At 41.9% G+C, this 22672-nt stretch overlaps 1 protein-coding gene across 1 annotated transcript in view; it reads right to left on the reverse strand.

Annotated features, from left to right (window-relative positions):
- The window catches only part of LOC136864327 (polyamine-transporting ATPase 13A3), an 869746-nt gene that overhangs the window by 64789 nt on the left and 782285 nt on the right, over positions 1–22672 (reverse strand). Inside the window, exon 16 of the mRNA XM_067141161.2 lies at positions 12914–13156. Within this exon, the coding sequence (XP_066997262.2) occupies positions 12914–13156 (243 nt within the window). The remainder of the gene's footprint in view (positions 1–12913; positions 13157–22672) is intronic.

Genomic DNA, 22672 nt, shown 5'->3' on the forward strand with positions numbered 1-22672 from the left:
GCCTCCCATGACAGGCACCAGATATCTACTACGTTTGTATTTGAATGCGAGGTGTATGAGAAGAAAATATATATGATCCTCCTATAAATAACTGAAGGCTGAACAAAATGCTTGGTGTCTGGCTTTTTGACTGAACGGTCAGCGTACTAGCCTTCGTATCAGAGAGCCCCGGGTTCGAAACTGAGAATTGCTAATTCCACTGGCTCGGGGTTTGGGTGTTCATGCTCGCATTAAGTTTCTCTTCATCTATATACAACAGAAACTTCAATAATGAATACATCCATCTATGTAGGGTTCGCATCAGGAAGTGCATCCAGACGTAAAACTGGTTCAAAAGAAATACACTGTGGAATTTCAGTACCCTGAGAATACCAGAGATGAGCAAGGCTGATCGGACCTTGCGCTTACCAGTTACGGTATACGCCTCTGAGACGAACTCTCGCCTCATGAGATCAATTTAAGAGCTATCTTATTCTGGTGTAGTGGACCGGCGTGGGTCCTGTCACGATAACAGGCGACACTCAGTGAACTGAGTTTCCGTGACCAATGATGAAATGTGCAGCGACACTAAGAGCATTAAGTTGCTCCTCAAAGCGCCTTCTCTCTGGTAATACTAAGAAAACTGCCATTGTGTGGTATCTTCAACATTATCAGTGATGGAGAGCCCGGAAGAGGCCACAAATACCACTTAAGAAAGTCACGCGAATGGAAAAGCGAGTGTTGAGGGACGGCAGGCTGTGCCTTCTCCCTCACTGTTTCCTTTGTCTCACCAATAAGACGTTGCTGTGGTATTTCCGACTCAGAGTTTCCTTTGTTATTGTCTTCCCTTATTGCTGAGGCTTGAAATATAACGGTCAACAAACTTTTACAGTTAATTTGTGTGTCGAGTGATGTGGGAAGAAACTACTATACGGGTAGATATTGCTGAACGAATAGTTAAGTATTGGTTGAGACTAAAAACGGGTGCATGAGGTGAAAATCTAAGGACAGCGTACCAGCACCAAATGAAACATCAACATGTGGGCTACAAAGTGGGGCAAATGGATAAAATAACATAAAAAAATAAAGAGGACACAAAATCCTCCATTGAGCGTCTGAATTCAGACATATACTCTAATTTTCACATACATAAACCAAATTTATCCTTTCATATATACAGTAAATTCTTACAAAATTTGAACAATGAAACTAATTTACACGCCTTGTTGGTACTTTTCTGAACATTCAGTTGCGTACAGGAGTTTTATACTTATAAAAAGATACACATTTATCTTCCTTTAGATTATATTCAACCATTAAAAAGATTTTTAAAGATTACAGTTTGAAACTTCACTGTGCTGAGGTCAGTTAAAATAGTCGTTTTATATTTGTATTGTGCCCTGGTATAGGAAAGAAAGAATTTTCTAAATTTTAATAACTCTGAACTCCAATCAACTGACTTACGTGAATTGAAATGCTTTGACCAATTCTGACAAGGTAACTTGTTAAATCAGGTTTATTACTACTGAAAAAAAATGAAAACCTACAACCTGTTTTCCAGTCTTTGACCGGGTCAGTGATGGAATGAATGAAGCAGATATAAGCTATTAGTACGATGGGGTCGCCACTCCCAAAGTGATTAATGGCTGATAGATGCTATGAAATGGGAATGGAGAGTGTTGCTGGAATGAAAGATGACAGGGAAAACCGGAGTACCCGGAGAAAAACCTGTCCCGCCTCCGCTTTGTCCAGCACAAATCTCACATGGAGTGACCGGGATTTGAACCACAGTATCCAGCGGTGAGAGGCCGACGCGCTGCCGTCTGAGCCACGGAGGCTCCCTTTATTACTACTCTCATTCAGGAATTGTTTGAAACTGCAGAACTGATCAAATATTTCACATCAATTTGAAAGGATGTAGACTTAGCTTGCAAATACAGATTACATTTTTCAACATGACTATAATCAATATCACTGGTCAGCGCCATCCATTTAAAACTTGCTTCCTTCAAATCCCGGTTATCACCTGTCGCTGTGTTCTGAGGGTTATTTCTGAGAGAGAAGCAATGCAATATACAGAGTGGTAAATAGCAATTACCACAATACAAGCCATACATAAAGTAATCACATGTACCGTATACCCATAATCACATTTCTGTCTATTGATACGAAATCGACGATGCCGTCGCGTAATGAAGAATACGTGTAATAACGAAAACAGATTACACCAAAATATGCAGATTCACTTCAAAATGATATTTCGTTTTTTTTAAATAAACCACCCAGACAATGGTATAAAAAGGAGGGCATGCCCGGATAAAAGAGGACGTCTGGTCACCTTAACAAGACGACATACGGAGGAGGCACTACTGAGAAAGAAAGTTATCAAGGGATGACAGAGGATTGTGTACTGTAAGGTGGTGGTCCAAGAGGACACGACATAGAAAGGCAATAAGGACATAATGTAACAAAAACCCTAGAAGAACTTTTTAAATATGTAAAACTATGGGAATAAAGACTGAAATGTTAACAAAAAAGGAAAATGAGAGCGATGTCTTGATGGTTGACCGGAATATATAAGAATAAATCCATAAGACAATATGAAAAATCAATGCTTTTATCCAATAAAGATGTAGAAGTGGCACACCTAGCAAATACTGTAAAGAAACACGAAAATAAGAGAAAAATATAAAGATGGGACAGAGATAGGCAATACTGAAAATGAGCCTCATCTTTACAGAGAACGGAAGTAACCAGGGAACACTACAAACTGCAATATTATAAGAGGAATGTGGGAAATGAAATCTAAAGAAGGCGAGTATAGAGAAGATGCATGTAGCCAGTAATAAGGATATGCACAAGGTGGTACAGTATACGGACCCTGTAACTCAGTTGAGCTCTAGGAAATGCCTCAAAAGTATATTCGTTATACAAATTTAGACAGTAGTCTAAAAGGTATTTACAGTATGGATTTACTTGTAAATTGTATTACTTGCAACATTTTATTAGTTGATGGTGGCATCATCATCTTCATGACAGTTTTGTTTTCAGGAAAATGCAACTCATCAAGCTGTGAACTAAACTCCCTTAAGCACCGAAGTAAAGGTTAAAATTAATGGGAGATATACGAGGTATGATGTTTCTAACGAGCGAGCTCCTATTGTTCGATGCAAATGGCATGCCCTTAATATAGACGGATCATGGCATGTGATCCCGGAACCTCCAGTACCATGTCTAATAGAGTACAAGGGCATTACCTTCATAGAATCTGCCATTTCTGGAAGTAGTTTCCATCGTGAGTGGTGTGACCATGTGATATCCTAGACAAGAATGGCGGCACGGTGACGTAATCCACGTATATCGTCGCACGGTTAACACTAGTTCCACGTTTCCTGACCACAGAAAGTATTATCTTGGAATTTACTAATCACGTAAAACATGTCTGTTGCAATAACTAAGATATTCGAGTTTATTATCCGATCAGAATTCACTTCATGGCAAGAGTTAATTATACCCCTTAAGCAAACTTACGAGCATTACGTGAAATGCTATTCTCGATTAGCCTTTAAAATGAAGGTTATCTTATCAAAATGGTATCTATACAGTACATTTTTTCTTCCTCTTCCATATACCCTATTCTCTGGTGGGGTCGTTGGTGTGATTTGTGTCTGGACGTGTTTAACGGCCGGATGGCCTTGACGGTAACCCTACGCAGAGGGATGTATTCAGCATTCTGTTTCTTTAGAGGTTAGTAGTGTGCTGTGTTGCGTGTATATGAAGAACGTACTGGGACAAACACACAGTCCACGAGTAAGGTAACTGACGAGACATTGTTATTATCCCCGACGCGGTCGGGAATCGAACCAGGGACCGTCTGAAGCAAAGGCCTCCACGCGATTATTATTCCTCCAAGCAGCCGGACATTTAGGCCTATACAGTATACCGGATGTATCAGAAATAATTGGACAAACGGTGCGGGCGGTTTCTTCACACCGAAACAAGGGGAAATGGATAATAGAGAATATAGCTAGTTTATTTCAATCCCTGGACAAGTTATTTGAGAACCTAGGTGCAGTTCCTACCTGTTTATTCGTTTTCAGGGGGTTAGGTAAGGCCCAATCAGAATAGTACCAGCTTTGCAGCTCTATGGACACGACCTGAGTGGAATATTATTGTTGCTTTCGTTATTACTTATTAATATTCTAATATTTAGGGATCATATGGTGACCATTTACCTGCATTTTTCGGCAAATTATAAATCATTACCGTCATTTATTTATTTATTTATTTATTTATTTATTTATTTATTTATTTATTTATTTATTTTACATTCGATTGCATTGGAAGTCATCAAGTGATAATTACATTCAATGATGGTACGAAAATTAATATTTTTATCAATGTAATTATTTTAAATGTTACAATTAACGCCCAAGTGTGAGAAGATTATTTTATTTGTTGTATTTATTCATATTTTATATTATTTGTATTACAACTGTCACCCAACAGTAGCGCAGATATTTCAATTATATTACAACACTTACACTGTCGAGGCTTGAGATAACTTAAAATGTGCTTCAAAAATCAGTGTCACCATAGTCTTCGAAATATGTAGCGCGTTTTTTTATCCACCTAGGACGTTTTATTGCATAATCTTTGTTATATTCCTCGTCCCTCTGATTTTCTCTTTTAGATAAATATTCCAGCCGTCTACGAGGTGCCATCTTGAAAGGGTATTTATTATCTTAGATTTCCTGTTTTACCGGCCAACCTTTCTTTGGTAACATTTTAAACCGAGATAATGTTGTTGAATACAAACGTAACTGTTATATCGGTTTCCTTATCTTTATACGAACATAACGTTTTAGTCGCGTCGGTGAATACGTTATTTGTAATGGATATAAACATTTTGTAGGAATCTCCCAATATTCTTGCGGTTTCTTTTTCTAATTTCTGGTATAAAGCAAGTTTTCGTTTTGCATTATCCCAATCCCATAGACAAATTCCGAAGTTGAAAGAGCTGCCAAGTCTTAGGTGCAGACACGGAAGTACAGTACCTTGTCAATGTACCAAAGTGAGCTCGAACAGGAACGTGTTTTGAAATGGACCGCCAACTAAACCCTTTAATTTACTGTGCAGTACACAAAAAGTCAGTTTCTTGGATTCATATTAATTAAAATGTAATTGTCGAAGATTAAGCATTAATTAGAGTGTGTTACAATGTCAAAAGAATATTTACTTTTTCCCCCGTGCCGCTTCATTTCATTGAAATGAGCTCTTTGTATTCTGTTCGAGTGGATTGTTGCTGGTGGATATTATTTCGGCGAAAAGAAAAAAAAACATTGAGTAAAACAACCAGAATCTATGTATGTTTCGCCCAGTTCTTCTTTTAATGTCATAATATTCAGAGTTTGAATGATCGTTGTCCCAGCGTCCTTCGGAAAAGGATCTTTCGGCTGGTAAGGTTCTGAATTAACAATTTTTATTTTAAAACCCTCGTCCAACTCACCACTCTACCGGCCACGATCAGTGTCAATTACACAGGATGTAACGGCCGAACTTTCAGGACAATCCTCACACGTAGAACAAGAAAATGTTATATAGACATGTGTGGGGAAACGCTTTATCTCTATGTTAGGACTAGTTTTCTGGGCTACACTCGTCACACTTCATACTTTTTCCAGTTTGTCGATTATTCTTCCTCGTATGTTGTCTCCGGGCCATGCTCTAATGAATAACACCACCACAATTCACCGTAACAGCTCACTGATTGGCTCACACTGTCTTGTCCCGTTCCTTCAACTGCCTCGTTTTGTGGGGCCAGACCCACTTGGTGCTATAGTTGCGCTGACCTCACGCCAGGTTCCTATGAAAGTGTGAGACCTCTGGCAACATGTTACCGCACTTTCTTTTATTTCCACCGGGTATGTTATGTTATGCTGCTTTATCTATATCGTCCTAAATTTTGCACAGCAGTGTACTGTATTGCTACACCCTGTATTTTTCGCAGTCTCAGTTTGAAAATCATCAACACAAAGTTTCAAATCACTCTGTGCTGAAATATCACTACCACAAACACTGCATTCTCCCGAATTTTGAGCTGCATTCTCACTTAAATTTTCAACCGACACTCCGGACACGGATTTATCACAAAACTTAACACTATTGCTATTGGGACCTGGCAAAGAATCTTCACCTACACTTTTAACGACACTATTCTTTTTCAACTTTAACAGATTCTTCCTGTTTAGTTCTCTTGAGGTTTTTGGAAACAGCTTAAATACTTAAATTTACCGATACTTGAGCTCAAACCTACGCACACATCATCAAATCATCAACTGGAATGACCAGAACTGATTGGGAATTACCATCCCGACCAGATTCTAAAAGCGGGTCCGGGATTTCCCTTTGAATGATGCAATGCAATGAAGCGTGGGTTTCGAATACAACAGGAGGGGAGAGGACTTAATCCGAGCCTACAACCTACAGTGTATGCGGGGGAAGTACCTCGGGGGGACCTGACAATAAGGTTAACTGTGTTGATATTTTAGTGCTTGTGCATGCATGTCCCATCCTGTCCCATTCCATCCCATATCATCTGCCAGTTCAGTTAATACACAACTCGGAGATTTACAAAATTGCATCAACCCTGTGTCACATTAGTACACGGAACGTTCTAACAGAGTTGCATCATGATGTGCAATGTAAAACATCTGTAAGCAAGTGATATTGAGAAGTCACATCAATACACGGCGTGCTCATTACTTACGCCCCTGATCGAAATATTGACCACCTTAGTTTATACAGGTTTCAGCACGACGTTAAGGCATTCTTGCCATTCTGAGGTGTAAGCAGCTGGGCATGTATTTGATGAACTGCCGAAGGTGACCCGAGTTTTCAGTCTCCTGTGCATATATTACTTGCATTAAGTGACTTACACAATACTAAGTCAGGTGGCGTAAGTTCGACTGGTATAGCAATCCAGGGAGCGGGTCTCCTCGTCCCATCCATTTATTAGGATATGAAACATGAAGACTGTTCTTGCCTACTACTGATCCCCACATTCGTAATCGCTCGAGGAGTGGCACGTTATCCAGCAACTGCAGCCGGTCATATTGAAGAAAACGAAGGTAGCATGCTCCGTCAGATGGCCGTCGAAGTACTATGGGCTGATTAGGCAATACCCAAAATATCCAACACCAGACGCTTACTCCTCACTGCACTTGTGACGTGCCTGCTCTTACACCACGGATGGGTGACAGACAATATGTGACGTGCCGGGTCACCTTAATTTTAATATAAATAAATACTCGCTCATTTCCCTCTCCATAAAAAAACATCCCTTGGGCGCCAGCCTTCAAATTTATGGCATGAAGACGATAGTTGATGATAATAATAATAATAATAATAATAATAATAATAATAATAATAATAATAATAATAATAATTGTACCGGGCGGTACACCTCCACGCCGCTAATTTAAAAGTTGCGCCAGTTGAAACTCCTCTGCTGGAGGAAGTCTGAACTTTATTGACGGTATTAATTTTCAAGTTTCTCAGAAGATGTCACTACCTGGAAATTTTAGAGTTTTTGAACTGTGTCATTTTCGACGTATTTTGTTTTGCTTGTAGTAAGAAGTGTGAACTTTCTCTTCTAGAGGACACTACTGAAGATCAACAATAGTGCACCCTAGTGCGGAGTGAAAGAACTGGTTTTTGTTGGAGAAATTTTTATTTCAAAAGTTTGTTTCTTGTTAAATTTCTTTCTGTTACTGTTTAAGTTGCCTGTATACCCCTCTCCTTCCCCTTGTTTTGTACTTAACCAATCCCGAATTTCTTTTATTAATTTCTGACCAATCCGAGGTATCTTCCCCCAACTTGAATATGTTGCTGTATCCTACCCAATAAAGTGTTTGTGGGAGGGTGTTTTCATTCCCCTAACGCCTCGAACCTTCCGCGAGAGGATATAAACTGCTGATTTTAGGGTCTCCGGGCCACTTCTGTTCCATCTTTCAGTGTGTAAAGTACATAGCAGGGGGCGGGAAGCGCCTCTTTCTTCGGCGACAGTCAACAACCAGGTAATGGCCGATTAATTACTTCTTTTCTTGCTTGCTCAGCAGTTTAACTCTCGGGGCGGGTCCGAAGTTTTTCCATTATGTAACCTTCCTTAAAAATGTAAAGAAACTGGTATCTATTCTATCTTTTAAACTACGTATTGGGATAGAGAGTGCTTAACCCTCTCGAGCTCCCACTCATATTGTTTTGAGGTGAACTTATTTTCTCAACCTATTCTTCCTTAACATTATGTAAATTTGTTTCTTTTCTAAAGTCACCTCTGTAGTATGGGATTAGCCCTTGCATTAGTGGCCTAGAGCCAGATTAGGTTTTTAAAAACAAAGTGTATTAGGAGTGCAGATCGCCTCCTCTCAAATTGTTATTTTGGAGGTCATGTAATTACCCCTTTTCATTTAATAGACCTCAGTAGGTTGGGTATTTTACCCCTGTGTCTATGTCCAGTGAGGACAACTTGAAGGTGGAGTTTGGTTTGGCCTTTGAGAGGCTTAGAGTTGAGAGCGAGTGGCTCTTTTTTTTTGAAAATTGAGTGTTGTATGCCTCGTGGAGGCTTTTCAGTGTAATTTGGAGCAAATGTTCCTGAACATGAATGGGGTTTTCTGCCCCTCTGGTAAAACTTATTTTGAAGTAAGGTTGGGCTGATTGCCCACGAATTGTGAAGCAAGGGCGCTGAGCCCAAATCTAGTAAATATTGTACATACATTTTGTTGACTTGCTACTCTGTACCTGCAATGCTTGTTATTTCGTCATTTTAAAAGAAAATATAACCTTGTTAAATTTTACATTAAGTTTGATTCCGTAGTTTGAGACCCGTTCACGCCCGCACCTTTTTTCACCTCTACCTACCACTAAAACTCGGTAACAACAACAATAATAATAATAATAATAATAATAATAATAATAATAATAATAATAATAATAATAATAATAAATAATGGGACTCTAAATACTCCCAGAGGTGGGATGACAGGACACTAACTATTAAGTACACATTACCTAGCAAACTAAGCATCATTAATAAGAATTTATGAAAGTACCAATTAAAACAACTATTTATTAGGATGATAAACGTGATGGCGTATTTACGAAAACTGAACTTATAGAAACCAAAGAAAACTTGAATGAAATAAAATTTAAGAAAATTAACTGTTACGCGGAGACTTGCAGTAATTTATGCCATTAGTTCACCATTTGTAGATTCTAGTATCTGGACACGTCCGATGATGTAGGAGCTGAGCACAACTTTGCAGGTTCGATCCTGGCTCTGTCCGATAGTATTTGAAGGAGCTCATATACTTGAGCCTCGTGTCGGTAGATTTACTGGCACGTAAAAGAACTCCGTGGTCTTAAGGTATAGCCCGGTGTGAAGATGAGAAACTACGCTAAACCATCTTCAGCGAACCACTAAAATACCGATACACAGTTACCACGAGCGACTGGCACATTACCGAATCAGGCATAAGCAAAACATACATAATACTATCTTAAAGTGTACTACTAAACTACGGCCCTTCCACCTCTAAAGTTACTATCCGTGCCAGTTTCAATCGTGGTTTACGGCTTCATTTTACTTTTTACCGTAACAGATCACGTGGCATAAGCTATTAACTCGATCGTATTACAGGTACATGTTCTGTTTCAGGGAGCAATAAATTTCACGTCTGTACAATGGTACGTGTGTTAAGTAATGACAAGTGCTTAAAAGAAATTTGTGCATATTAGATAGTTAAGGGGGACATGACTTGGGCATGATACATACTCCTCACTAACAATCTGGAAAATTCCAGCCCACATCCTTGCACGTGCTATCTATAAAATGTCAGGTTTTACATGCAGACATCTTTCTGTTTCCGCCTATGTGGTTTTGTCCTGACACTTATTACCCGATTACACCGCTATTGATACCCATTACCACATCTGGCCTGGTAACATGCCGAGCATGGGGACAGGCAGATACTCCTGTAGTATCACACTCCCACTCCTCCCTGCTATCTCTATCTTCTTAGAACGAATAGCATGTCGGAGGCAATGTAGAATAGATTCGATTGCCACGCGGGGGGAGGGAGCATCGCCCCCCTCCCCCGATAAAAAAGTTAAGGGGAGAAAAGGCAACGGCGCGTTCACTGTCGTCTACTCATATTCGCCTTGCTCTCTGTCACACCAGTTGACGAAACTAGCGCTCATACAGCCTGGCGTCCAGGGTTTTACTTCAACTTGTGCTATATCTGAGTGAGATAGCGGCCCCAGTCTAGGAAGCTAAGAATAACAGCTGAGTGGATTCGTCGTGCCGACCACACGACACCTCCGGGTGAGCAGCGGTCGCTTGTTAGGCCTTGGTCCTTCGGGGCTATTGTGTGTTTTTGGTTTGGGTTTCATAAAACAAAATAAAAGGGGCAAGCGGGCCATCCGGTATGTGCGTGACAATGGGTAGTAGTAGAATGTATACGAGTAAATTAGAAGCTAAGGGTTTCTATTTTCAATTTGCTTTACGTAGCACCAACACGTACTGTAGGTTGTAAGGGACAGGAAACTGCTATGAGCGGGAATGAAGCGACCGTGGATTTAATTAAGGTACAGCCCTAGTATTTTCCTGGTGTGAAAATGGGAAACCACGGAAAACCATTTTCAGGGCTGCCGACAGTGGAGTTCGAACCCACTTTCTCCCGAATGCAAGGTGATAACTACGTGACGCAAACCGCACAGCCACTTGTTCCGTACTATCGAGTAAGAATTATTCGACACTTTACAGTAAGCAACAACTGGTAGGATTCCCATACTTCGCTCTTCATCCTTTGTTAATTTAATCATCCATATCGTTTCCTCTCAGGTTTTACTTTCACCTTGTCTTCGCAATCCCGTTCTATGTCCGCATCGAATGTCCTAGCGACTGCGAATATGAATCAGTCGAACCGAATGTGGTGCGTTCGCTCAGACTGGTCACATTCACTATATCTTCGTTCGACCGATCGTAAACTAGGAATGCAGACTTTTAGTGCCCACTACATAGGCCACGATCCCTTCCTTCCCATTCTGTCGTCAGCTAATTATAAATTAATCTGTACGACCAAAATCCCGTCACTTTTTTTTAATAGTGGTTTAACGTCTCATTAACTCATCGAAGGTTTCCGGCGACGCAAGGATGGGAAAGAGATAAGACTAGGAAGGTAGCGACCGTGGCCTTAAGGTACAGCCCCAGCATTTGCTTGGCGTTAAAACGGGGGACAACGAAAAACAATCTTCATTGCTGCCGATAGTGGGGTCCGAACCCACCAACTCCCACATGCAAGTTCACAGGTACGCGATCCTAACCGCACGGCCAACTCGCCGGTCACGTCACTTACACTTCACACCTACCGACATCCCTACAAATTATCCCAAATGGCGTATAGCAACGAACGTATCTAAGGTTGGGGAGTGAGTGCGTATTAACTTAAGGACTAGTATATGTCACAACCTTCGAAAATTAAATTTCTCAAACTATTATTTAAAATGTATAGCCCGATTATAGCACAACATTCTGGTGAAAGATTCTGTCAGTTTTGCATTAGTTCTCATACTTGAATTTAAAAGTAAGATTCTACGTTTTGGCAGTCAGTGAAATGTTACAAGTCTTGACGAGAAATGAGATACAATGTTCTCAAATTAACTTTTCCAAGTACCTCCCCACGTAATTTGTACAGTATGGAGTATAACCTGGTGATCCTTTTTCCTTCCATCTTTTTCCTTCTATTCTTAGGTATAATGTCTACAAAACTCACTAGAATTGTGCGTCTAGGGCTGATAGCTATTGGGACAAAAATATCTGCATGCAAAAACATAAGAATACCAAAATATGTTATATTAACGTAACAAAATTAAAATGACTAATTTTGTACATACATACTTAATAAAATCGGGCATTTTTAAAGACGTGGCTTAACAGCACATAAAATAATGTCAATGTATTGATAAGATGTATATCTTTGCTGGCGAGAAGTACTGTCCACTGTGCAGTATGTCTCTTGGTATGGGGTAGAGCAATTTTGTTACTTTCATTGATCTGTCTCAGTCTTATCCTTGGCTGATTTATGAGCTGTGCGAAAAAGTGCCATTCCTTATGCAGCCAGTCCCTGCCGTGAATGGTGTGAAAAATGTTGCTCATAGGGTCGCGGTTGGGGCATGCACTTCAGTGGGCTTGGCAGACTGATATGTAATAGCAACGTCTGGCTCTGCGAGGAAAACAACGGGAAACTACCCCCACTCCTCATTTCGTTAGTACGCCCCTTCAGTGATGCCTAGGCCATATATGACAGCTGACGGTGGAGCTGTTTAGGATCCATCCATCCTTTGGCCTGAGGACTGAACATACATGACATTGATAAATTATCCAGCTATGAAGAAAACTGCGATTATCGACACGTAAAAAGCCCCTATTTTGAGTAATTAATTAGTGGGTTTGATAATGACTAGTTCAGTGTTGAAATATGTGATTATATTGCAAACATTTAATATTTTTCATTTGGAAGGTTTCATGACTGTACGTATTGTAGTAGGGGCTGAGATAACGTATTTAGAAAGACCAATTTTTGAAGGTTGTAACATGTACCAATCTTCTTAAGCATTCATAAGAACTAGTAACGTGACGAGCTCTAATGAGGCAATGAGTAATGTTTACCATGATAAAGTGTAAAGACTTACGAGCAAAATATAAAAATACTGTAACACTTAGTATATGATCGCTTCTCAATCACAGTCTTTACTTTCTCCATTCCTCCGCTCGTGTCTTAACGAGGCCAGGCATACTATATTACAGTGCTACAGTACTTACATAGCGGAACTGCGTGCCAAGCTCTTTATGGTAAAAATATAAAGCTTGTCTTACCTGTGATCATGATGGTCCTCACATTGGCGAGCTTCAGCTGACGAATGATGCCGGTAGTCTGTGGTTTCAATCGGTTTTCCAGGATAATGAGTCCCACAAACGTGAGGTCCTTCTCGACATCGTCCCTCATGAGGCGCAGCACTTTGTGGTAGCTTGTCTCCTCCAGCACACGGTACCCCATGGCTATCACTCTGTACCCACTCACAGTGTACTGGTGTAGCGTAGAGACCAAGTCAGCGGGCACTGTACACAAACCAGAACGACGTACTTTAACTTCAACAGCACACATCGCTAACAGAAATTATTGCAGTAATTCAAATTGAAGCAGCCAAAGCCAATAGGTGGCAAGTCTAAAATTCTACGATTCTACGATTTTCAGCAAAAGCATTTTACATTTTTAAAAGATCCGAAATAATATCTTGTTTATTAATTAATAGCGAAAGATATTTTACCGGCCAAGTTTATCATATCTACTATAACCCATTTGTATAATTTTACGATGTACAGGATTCACAAAATGAGTTTCCAAAAATTTGGACCGAGTCATTCGGGACCTCTTCTCACGGCCAAAAAGCTGCATAGAATGTGACCGTCTCTGGAATGGCTATATGCTGAAAGAGATGTCGATCGCCTAAGAGCTTTTCCCTCCTTACTGATACGAATGGATTGTCCAGTTTCGTGACATGGAAGACTACACTGGATTTTTCCTTTCTTGAGTACTGCACATTTATTCGGTCCCGTGGTGGATATTATTTCCGCACCTTCGGAAGGGATCTATGATAGACGGTAGTACCTCCCTACCGTGATATGTTGGGAATGAGACATATGTAGGGGTGAGAGCACCTCTAAAGTTAAAGGCATCTACCATAGGGGCGCAATCATCTTTCATATCGTCGTCAGTGACCGGATGTAGCATAATGTGCCTCTTATGAGCTTTACCCATGCAGAAGGCACCGCAACTGTATCCACGTCACTCCTTATCTTGCCAAATGCCCTCTAGGCCCGGAAAAGAAGAGAAAAGGTTGTCAAGTTTCGTGCTTGTAATATGCTGCCAAAATGAACAAAATATACACAGCTGCCAGACCCGAATCACGCAGCCAACTCGCTCAGTCTAAAAACAAAATGTTCGGGAGATAGTAGGTTCGAACCCCACTATCGGCAACCCTGAAAATGGTTTTCCGTGGTTTCCCATTTTCACACCAGGCAAATGCTGGGGCTGTACCTTAATTAAGGCCACGGCCGCTTCCTTCCCACTCCTAGCCATTTCCTGTCCCATCGTCGCCATAAGACCTATCTGTGTCGGTGCGACGTAAAGCAACTAGAAAAAAAAAATGAGATTCAGTCTAGGTATGTGAAAGGCTTGCATTGTTTCGAATCAGTGCTCGCAACAACGCATAACTAAGGTGCAGTTAAAATAGCGTAAATGGAGTTGAGTACGTCACACGGTTCTTAGGTCCCGTCAGCGTAAAAAAAGAGCCTCTTGAATGGAGTCCCCAGGGAGCAGGAAGAAGAGAGGGGGACCAAGAATAACGTAGTGTCGGACAGTGAAAAGTCCTGGAATAATATGAAGACAGTAGCAACAATGTCAGTCAGATCAAGAACTTTTGTATATGCCTTATGCTCCACGTAGGAGCGACCGGAATTAAGTTGAAGCAAGTCCAAGCCAAATAATCAAGATTTGCTGTCAGTAGATTTAGCACCACATTAAATAACCATTCCGGAGAAAATTATAGCATTTAAGACAGATCTTTTGTTATAGTGGAAGCCTTTTTTTTTCAATTTCGATTCAATTTATAACGGTCAGATTCTTCTGTCTGCCGAAACTAATTTATGAATAAATCAAATTTTGAAAGTACCTGAAAAAAAACCTTAATTAAAATAGAATAGCACGCTTCGTTCTTGAAAAAACATAAGATTTTTATCGAATCACGCATTAAAAATATTTTATTACATAGATTACGAATTGATTACACATTTCTTTACGTCGCACCGGGAAACCATACTCAGGACTGCCGACAATGGGGTTCGAACCCAAAATCTTCTGGATGCATGCTCACAGCCAACTTGAAGGATTTGTGCCGAAGCGATTTTTTTTTTACGTCGCACCGACACAGATATGTCTTATGGCGACGATGGGAGAGGAAAGGCCTAGGAATTGGAAGTGGCCGTGGCCTTAAGGTACAGCCCCGGCATTTGCCTGGTATGAAAATGGGAAACCACGGAAAACCATCTTCAGGACTGCCGACAGTGGGGCTCGAACCCACTATCCCCCGATTACTGGATACTGACCGCACTTAAGCGACTGCAGCTATCGAGCTTTGTCCCGAAGCGATTAGGTAAGGTTTAAGGTCAGAGGTTCCAGTGCGGTGTTATGCGCCGATATGGAAGTCGAGTAGGCTAATCATTCTGTAGTTAAAATCAGGTAAAGAAGCCGCCAGTTGTAAAGGTGGTAATTCAAGCCCAGTTAATTTAATGCCAAATGCGTGTGTCGGCGCATAAGGAGCTTGTTTTCAAATTGAACTTTATCAAGATATGATTTGAAGGCTACAGTAATTTAATTTATGCTAATGTTATTGTTCAGGTACTACTGCTTACGAGCGGAACCCGCACAGTCCCACAACTCTATTTCCCAGAAATTTCGCTCAGTAAAAGAGAGGTCGAAATAAGCGAACACATATTTCGGCTTATCCATAGACACTCGACCGTTTCGGAGAAAATGTCGGTCGAAGTTTTCGATGTGTTTTACGTGCCTCTTAGAGCGCAACAATTAAAAATGGCGCGTTGGCACACGGGCTATCTTCGCGGCTTCACACTTTTGCGCCCCGCGTTTAAATCCTGATTTTTTTTTTTGTTTCATTTACCTACTTATGTACACTGACTATTACTACACGCATGTTTCTTATCAAGTCAGTGGATACAAGGGCGTTATGTTTATTGTAAAATTACAACTGGATTTCATAATAAATGTTTATATTTATTATATACTAACTGACGTGCCCATGCTTCGCTACGAAATGAGCAGGCAGCAGACAGCCATGAACACTCATCTTCCCTATTCCTCTAAATTTGCACACTGCTCATTCCAATCAGCGCCCCAGAGTAGAGATCGAATAATTATTATTTCATGTGGCCGGATGCAGCCCTTGTAAGGCAGACGCTCCGATGAGGGTGGGAGGCATTTGCCATGTTTAGGTAACTGCGTGTTATTGCGGTGGAGGATAGTGTTGTCTGGTGTGCGATTTGCAGGGATGTTGGGGACATGTCTCCGAGGCAAGGTAATTGACCATGTAAGGTTAAAATCTCAGACCCGGCCGGGAATCAAACCTGGGGGCCCTCTGAACTGAAGAGCACTGCGCTGACCATTCAGGCAAGCTAGGGGCTTTACGTCGCACCGACACAGATAGGTCTTATGGTGACGATGGGATGGGAAAGGCCTAGGAGTTGAAGGGAAGCGGCCGTGGCCTTAATTAAGGTACAGCAACAGCATTTGCCTGGTGTGAAAATGGGAAACCACGGAAAACCATCTTCAGGGCTGCCGATAGTGGGATTCGAACCTACTATCTCCCGGATGCAAGCTCACAGCCGCGCGCCTCTACGCGCACGGCCAACTCGCCCGGTCATTCAGGCAAGGAGCTGGATATCGAATAGTTTGAATACTATGATTTAGTAGTGGATTACGTACCAGTGGTTATCAGAAAATTTATGAACCAAAGGAATGGCACGCAAAAAAAAAAAAAAAAAAGAAGGTTTCTAAGTCCCGCCAATATTCTGGTTTTACTCGGGACGGAGCAGTAATCGCACCTACAGGAGATGAACGGCAGAAGAAGAAAAGAACGTCACAACAATGGTCAATGTAATGTTATTGTTGATCAAACAATGAGCTTTCGATATTTTAGACCTCCACATTTAGTTTTCTTCCGACTCTGATGTAACGGCATCGAATGTAAAGGCAGTCCTTTCTTTCATGACTCCCTCTTTGTGTGTTCTTTAAGCAAACGTTCCTTTAAGACTTTAAAAAAAATAATTTTCACTACTTTCCTTGACGATATGGACCTATGATCAAGCGGGTTTACACCTTAGGACAATCATAAAATCCAGTTAACAGGATTGAACAATATTTACATGTTAGCAATGCTCGTCGTTGATATGGCCTAGGCAACAATAGTCTAAAGCCATGACTTCCATTATCTTAGTCGGTATGGTAAAACTGTAAGACACAAATGATCGGGAATGGAATTCTCTATGAGTTTTGTTATGTAGTACTTTTCGATAGGACCAATAACATAGGTATTTAAAGTTCAATTTTAGGCGCCTTCGCCTAAACTACCATTTCATCCAGTGTGAATAAAGTTATTTATAGCCTAGACTGTAATGCTTTATTCCCAGATTTTACATACCGATTTTCATTAAATTCTGTACACTCTTTTTCTCTTGGCTCGGCACTGATATGGACTTAGCAACAAAAATCGAAATTCATGATTATCTCTATTATAGCCGGTGCGGTAAAAATGTATAAGACATAAGTGATCGGAAATGTAATTATTTATAACTTTAGCTATGTAATATTTATCGAAGGACCACTAAAATCATAGATTTTTGAGAATTGAATTTTCGGCCTTCCCCTAAGCTACCATTTCATTTTGTGTGAAAAATTATTATAGTGCATTATTCTCAGACTTTACATATCGATTTTCATTAAGAATCATCTTCAACTATTTTCTTAATAATAATAATAATAATAATAATAATAATAATAATAATAATAATAACAATAACAATAACAACATTTGCTTTACGTCCCACTAACTACTTTTACGGTCTTTGGAGACGCCGAGGTGCCGGAATTTAGTCCCGCAGGAGTTCTTTTACGTTCCAGTAAATCTACCGACACGAGGCTGTCGTATTTGAGCACCTTCAAATACCACCGGACTGAGCCAGGATCGAACCTACCAAATTGGGGTTAGAAGGCCAGCGCCTTAACCGTCTGAGCCACTCAGCCCGGCCAACCATTTTCTCGTGATGCACATACATACATACATACATACATAGATGACGGAAAATTTAAAAAAATGCATTCCCACTTCACTGCGGACATGACTGATACAGAAATAGCATTCTTTTTTAGTTCTGAGTAATGTACAGACAAAAATTCTTATGTATATAGATTACTCTATATTGTATTTTTCAGGAATTACACTGTTTTTGAGTTCATATATTAACGCTTCAAGGAAGTACGGTGCCTTCCCTTGGATGATACCGATCGTAGACTCATTCGAAAGAGAAATTTCGCACACAAGACCATGGCGCGAAGGTAGGTTTGCCACAGTTACATTTCTGGGGGTGGGAATGTCGCTCGAGAAATAAACGTCGTTAACATTACTGAAGATTACACGTGTTGGCAATAAGTTTACGACAAACCATGCATAACGGATCTTTTTCCAAAAACTAGCGCTTGCAATCGATTACGAATCAATACGTGGACTAATTGCGTCGCGTCTATTCGCGATATCCTTTGCTGTGCAATGAGTGTAGAACAATTGATATTTTAAAATTAATTTACTAGGCAGAACATTAATAGACTGAAAAGGACAAAGATCTTTCAAAATACATTTAATAAATCCATTAGTGTAGTAATCGTCAATGGACAAAAAAAATTAATCGGGATTTGAACTCGGGGCGCAAAAGAGTGAAGCCGCGGCGAAAACCACTATGCCACCGCGACGGTCGAACTTTCTACGTGCTAAATGGCACATAAAGCACGTCGGAAACTTCGACAGTCATTTTCTCGCAAACGGCTGAGTCTCTGGGATAACCCAAAACATGTGTGTCCTCTTTCGCAGAGCGATTTTTCTGGCAACTCTGCTTGTTACACTTGGCGGGTTCCCCTCGTTGGTTGATAAATAATTTCATCAATTCCACGTCGTGGTCTGCCTATCATAATTTAAAATCTTCATGTCATTGTGTTGTCCATACTGTTACGTGCCAAACCTGTGGTACCCCCTTTCGGAACTTCCTGGAAGGGGCTAGTGAATCCGAGATAACCGGCGATCTCCTAGCCGGCCGGTCTTTCCGTGTATTGTTATCGTCGGCTGGTTTACTTGGGAGTTTCTGGGAGATGCAATGAGAATGTTCCGCCTCTAGCCACCTCGCAAATATTCTGGTACACATCACCCGAGCTATAAAAATGGAGGCTACCCGCAGGCTCAATGCTTTAATTGCCTTAATCTAAATCACTCCGCTGCAACCTGCATGGAACCCACCCTCTGCAATAGGTGTGGTGGTTCTCATTGCCACACAGATTGTAAGGTGCCTCGGTACTAGGCGAAGTGCACGAACTGCCATGGCAGCCATGCCGCTTTGTTTCTTGGCTGCCCCTTCATCAAACGGGCAATTAAGGCACACTATAAGCACGCTTAACATCTAAACCCACACAATCATCCTCCCCCACTCCCTAAACCTCAAAATCCCACCCTGGAACACCTGCCCTCTCACCATTCCCCCCTCCCACCAACCCAGTCAAGACTCTTCCACTCTCCTCCACATACTACTAAACATACGTTCACCCTACCTCTCACTCTTGCCAACCACTATGCCATACAGACAGCTCACCATGCACTAACCCACCCCACCAAGCAATAACCCCGCCAAGAAATTAAGTCCTTACTTCCTATTAATACAAGTCCTAACCATCACGCTTCCCCCCTCCCGACAAATCGCCGTGCAAACTATCACTTCCTTTCAACGTCCCAACTTTCTTCTTCTTCTTCAAGCATTGAAACGAATATACAAGCGTCTCTGACAGTTAAGCAATAACGGTCGTGGTCACCAACTGGATGGGTGACCCATCGTCCGTACTTCACTTAGCTCACAACCGCCTGGATAATTAAGACACTGAAGATCTCTGCTGCAGAAGATTTAATCACCCTCTAGGGTGTAGGTCACATCCTGACCAGTTCGATTTCGTCCAAAGTACTGCCACTTTCTATATCTATGCAGTTCAGTAACTACCTGTGGAAAGCAGCACTCAAGGCCCACAAAGCCGGAGGGCTATAATCGCTCATTGGATCTGGGTTCCACCCACATATCCATCGAGAAGCGTGGTTACTACTACAGTCAGTCAGTCAGTCAGTGTTGGACTCAGTATGTTGGGTTCGGTGGCTGGGCTGAGGGTGACAGAGGTGTTGGCTATCACTGGTGTCCCACCGAGGTCTGAACGAGGAGTTGTTGCTGTCGGAGTGTCCAGTGAGTAGCTGGACAGGAGACGGCGTACGGGATAGAAGACTGTACTGCCTTAGAGTACTGTTTGTGTACTTCTGTAGACTGAGAATCGTCGTGGAGTCTTCGACCGACCGGAGCAGCTATCTTGAGTGTAACTGGAACATCGCTAATGGTCGTTTTGTGAGTAATGTCCTGCCGTTCAGCACTGTTGAACTGTTGCTGTTTATTTGTTTACTGTGATAGACTGAGTTACTGGTATGTCCCTGGAGTCAAACCAAGGAACAGTGTTGTGTAGCCGGTAGCACTGTGTTCGAACCTAGCGGTCTGCACGAGCTGCTGTGTGGGGCGACTGGACTTTGAGAAGAGGAGCTTGTGAAAGGGAATTGAAGCCCACGTGCACGTAATTGTATAATATTTTATTTCATCTGTCAGTCAATTATTGACCCAGAGGTGTGCGACAGACTTCGGCAGTCTGCACAATGTCTACGCTCGCCACTAGATGGGGGCTTCACTCATTCAACTCCTGACCCGGCCGAGCGACTGGAGACTTATGAATTTATCATGCAAGCTGGTTCGATGAAGTTCAAAATTAACAAACTCATGAAATTACGTAACATCGTACATATTGTTTTATTCACTTAGATTATTTTGATTGCCACCAGTAATAAATCTTTTTACATATTAATTTGACGTATGTCAAACTTCGCCGTAAATGTTATTGTTCGTCGCAATAAGACCTATCTGTGTCGGTGCGACGTAAATCCCCTAGCAAAAAAAAAAAAAAAAAATATTATTGTCAAATAAAGAAAATGAGATCTTAACAATCCATTGCGAACTCAATAAACCATGTGGACTGTCGTGTGCTTAGAGTACACAGCCATTTAGCTTATTTAAACGAGTCAAGAACAGAGGAGACCAGCACGACCGCCTCACTTAGGACATGTAGAAATCTCAGGAAGAGGCTAAGAGCCAATTGTCCCCACTTAGCATGTCCCAAATAATAGCAGCATGCAGGTCCCCGTGATGGACTGAGAAAACGCACTGTCCTCCTCTCCAGCTTAAACTGAAACCGTGTTCTACACTTCATAAATACTAGAACTGGGGTGAGGTGCTCTCCCCTTCCTACCGTACAGTTGGAATCTATTAGTTACAGACTACCGCCGAGGACAATGAGCCTCTATGTAGCGTCTGCATCAGGTACAATACACAATGACGGCACGACTTATTTTAAGAAATCCGTCGTCTGGTGAGATTTTTTTGTAGTGACTTAACGTCGCAATTAACACATCGAAGGTTGTCGTCGGCGACGCTAGGGTGGGAAAGTGATAGGATTGGAATGGTAGCGGCCGTGGCCTTAAGGTGCAGCGCCAGCATTTGCCTGACGTGAAAGTAGGACACCAAAGAAAACAATCCCCGGGGCTACCGACGGTGGGATTCGAACCCATCTCCCGAGTACTTTCCGGAGAGATAATCTTCAAAGAAAATTACAATGGTTAACGTAGGCAGTGAGGCCGTATAGAACTGGATACTTACATAACGTAGGGATAAGGGGTCACTTCCACAGGTCTCCTTACAATCTACTCTACGTCGCACCGACAGAGATAAGTCTCATTCCTAGCTTGTGACATGCGCATTATCTTGTTGAAAAATGTCACTATCGATATAAACCCGTCCAGGCGATAGCAGCGTCACCTGACGAGGAATGACTGCTAGTCAGACACACAAACTGTGCATGTAGTATCAGTGAGCGTGTTGTCCGTGTGTAGAATGGGGAAGGCGCGCGATCTCGCGGTTTGACCGAGGGCAATTGTGATGATCAGGAGGCTCGGCACGAGCATTTCGGAAATTGCACGACTTGTCGGGTGTTCGAAGTGTGCTGTGGTGTCTCCGACATATGGCGAAACCAAGGTGAAACCACGTCGAAGCGTCGAGGGGTTGGGCGGCCATCCCTCATTACAGATGACTGACATCGTAGGCTGGGCAGACGTGTAAAACGGGACAGGCGGCGAAAATATTAGACTTTAATGCTGGGCAGAATACAAGTGCACCGAACACTTCTAAGGATGAACCTCTGCAGTCGACGACCCATGCATGTGTCATTGTTAACACCACGACATCGGCAACTACGACTGAAATGGACACGTGACCGTCACTGGACGATGTCGCAGTGGCAGAGCGTTGCATGGTCAGATAAAACCCGATGCCTTCTTCATCATGCCGATGGGAGTGTGCGAATCCGTCGTCTTCCAGGGAACAACTCCTTGACACCTGTACTTCCGGACGGAGACAAGCTGGCGGCGGCTCGATTATGCTCTGGGAACATTCAGTTGGGCACCCATGGGTCCAGTGTGATGGAGTGGTTCAAGGAACACAGTGGCGAGTTGAAATTAATGTGCTGCACCCCAACTCGCCAGATCTTAACTCGATCGAACAGATCCGGGAAGGGATTGAATGTGGCGTCAGAGCTCATCCCACCCTCCCCGAAATTTACGGAAAGTAGGTGACTTGTGTGTGCAGATGTCGTGCCAAATCCCTCCAGCG

The sequence above is a fragment of the Anabrus simplex genome, chromosome 2, assembly GCF_040414725.1.
Source record: "Anabrus simplex isolate iqAnaSimp1 chromosome 2, ASM4041472v1, whole genome shotgun sequence".
In the NCBI taxonomy this organism is placed as follows: Eukaryota; Metazoa; Arthropoda; class Insecta; order Orthoptera; family Tettigoniidae; genus Anabrus; species Anabrus simplex.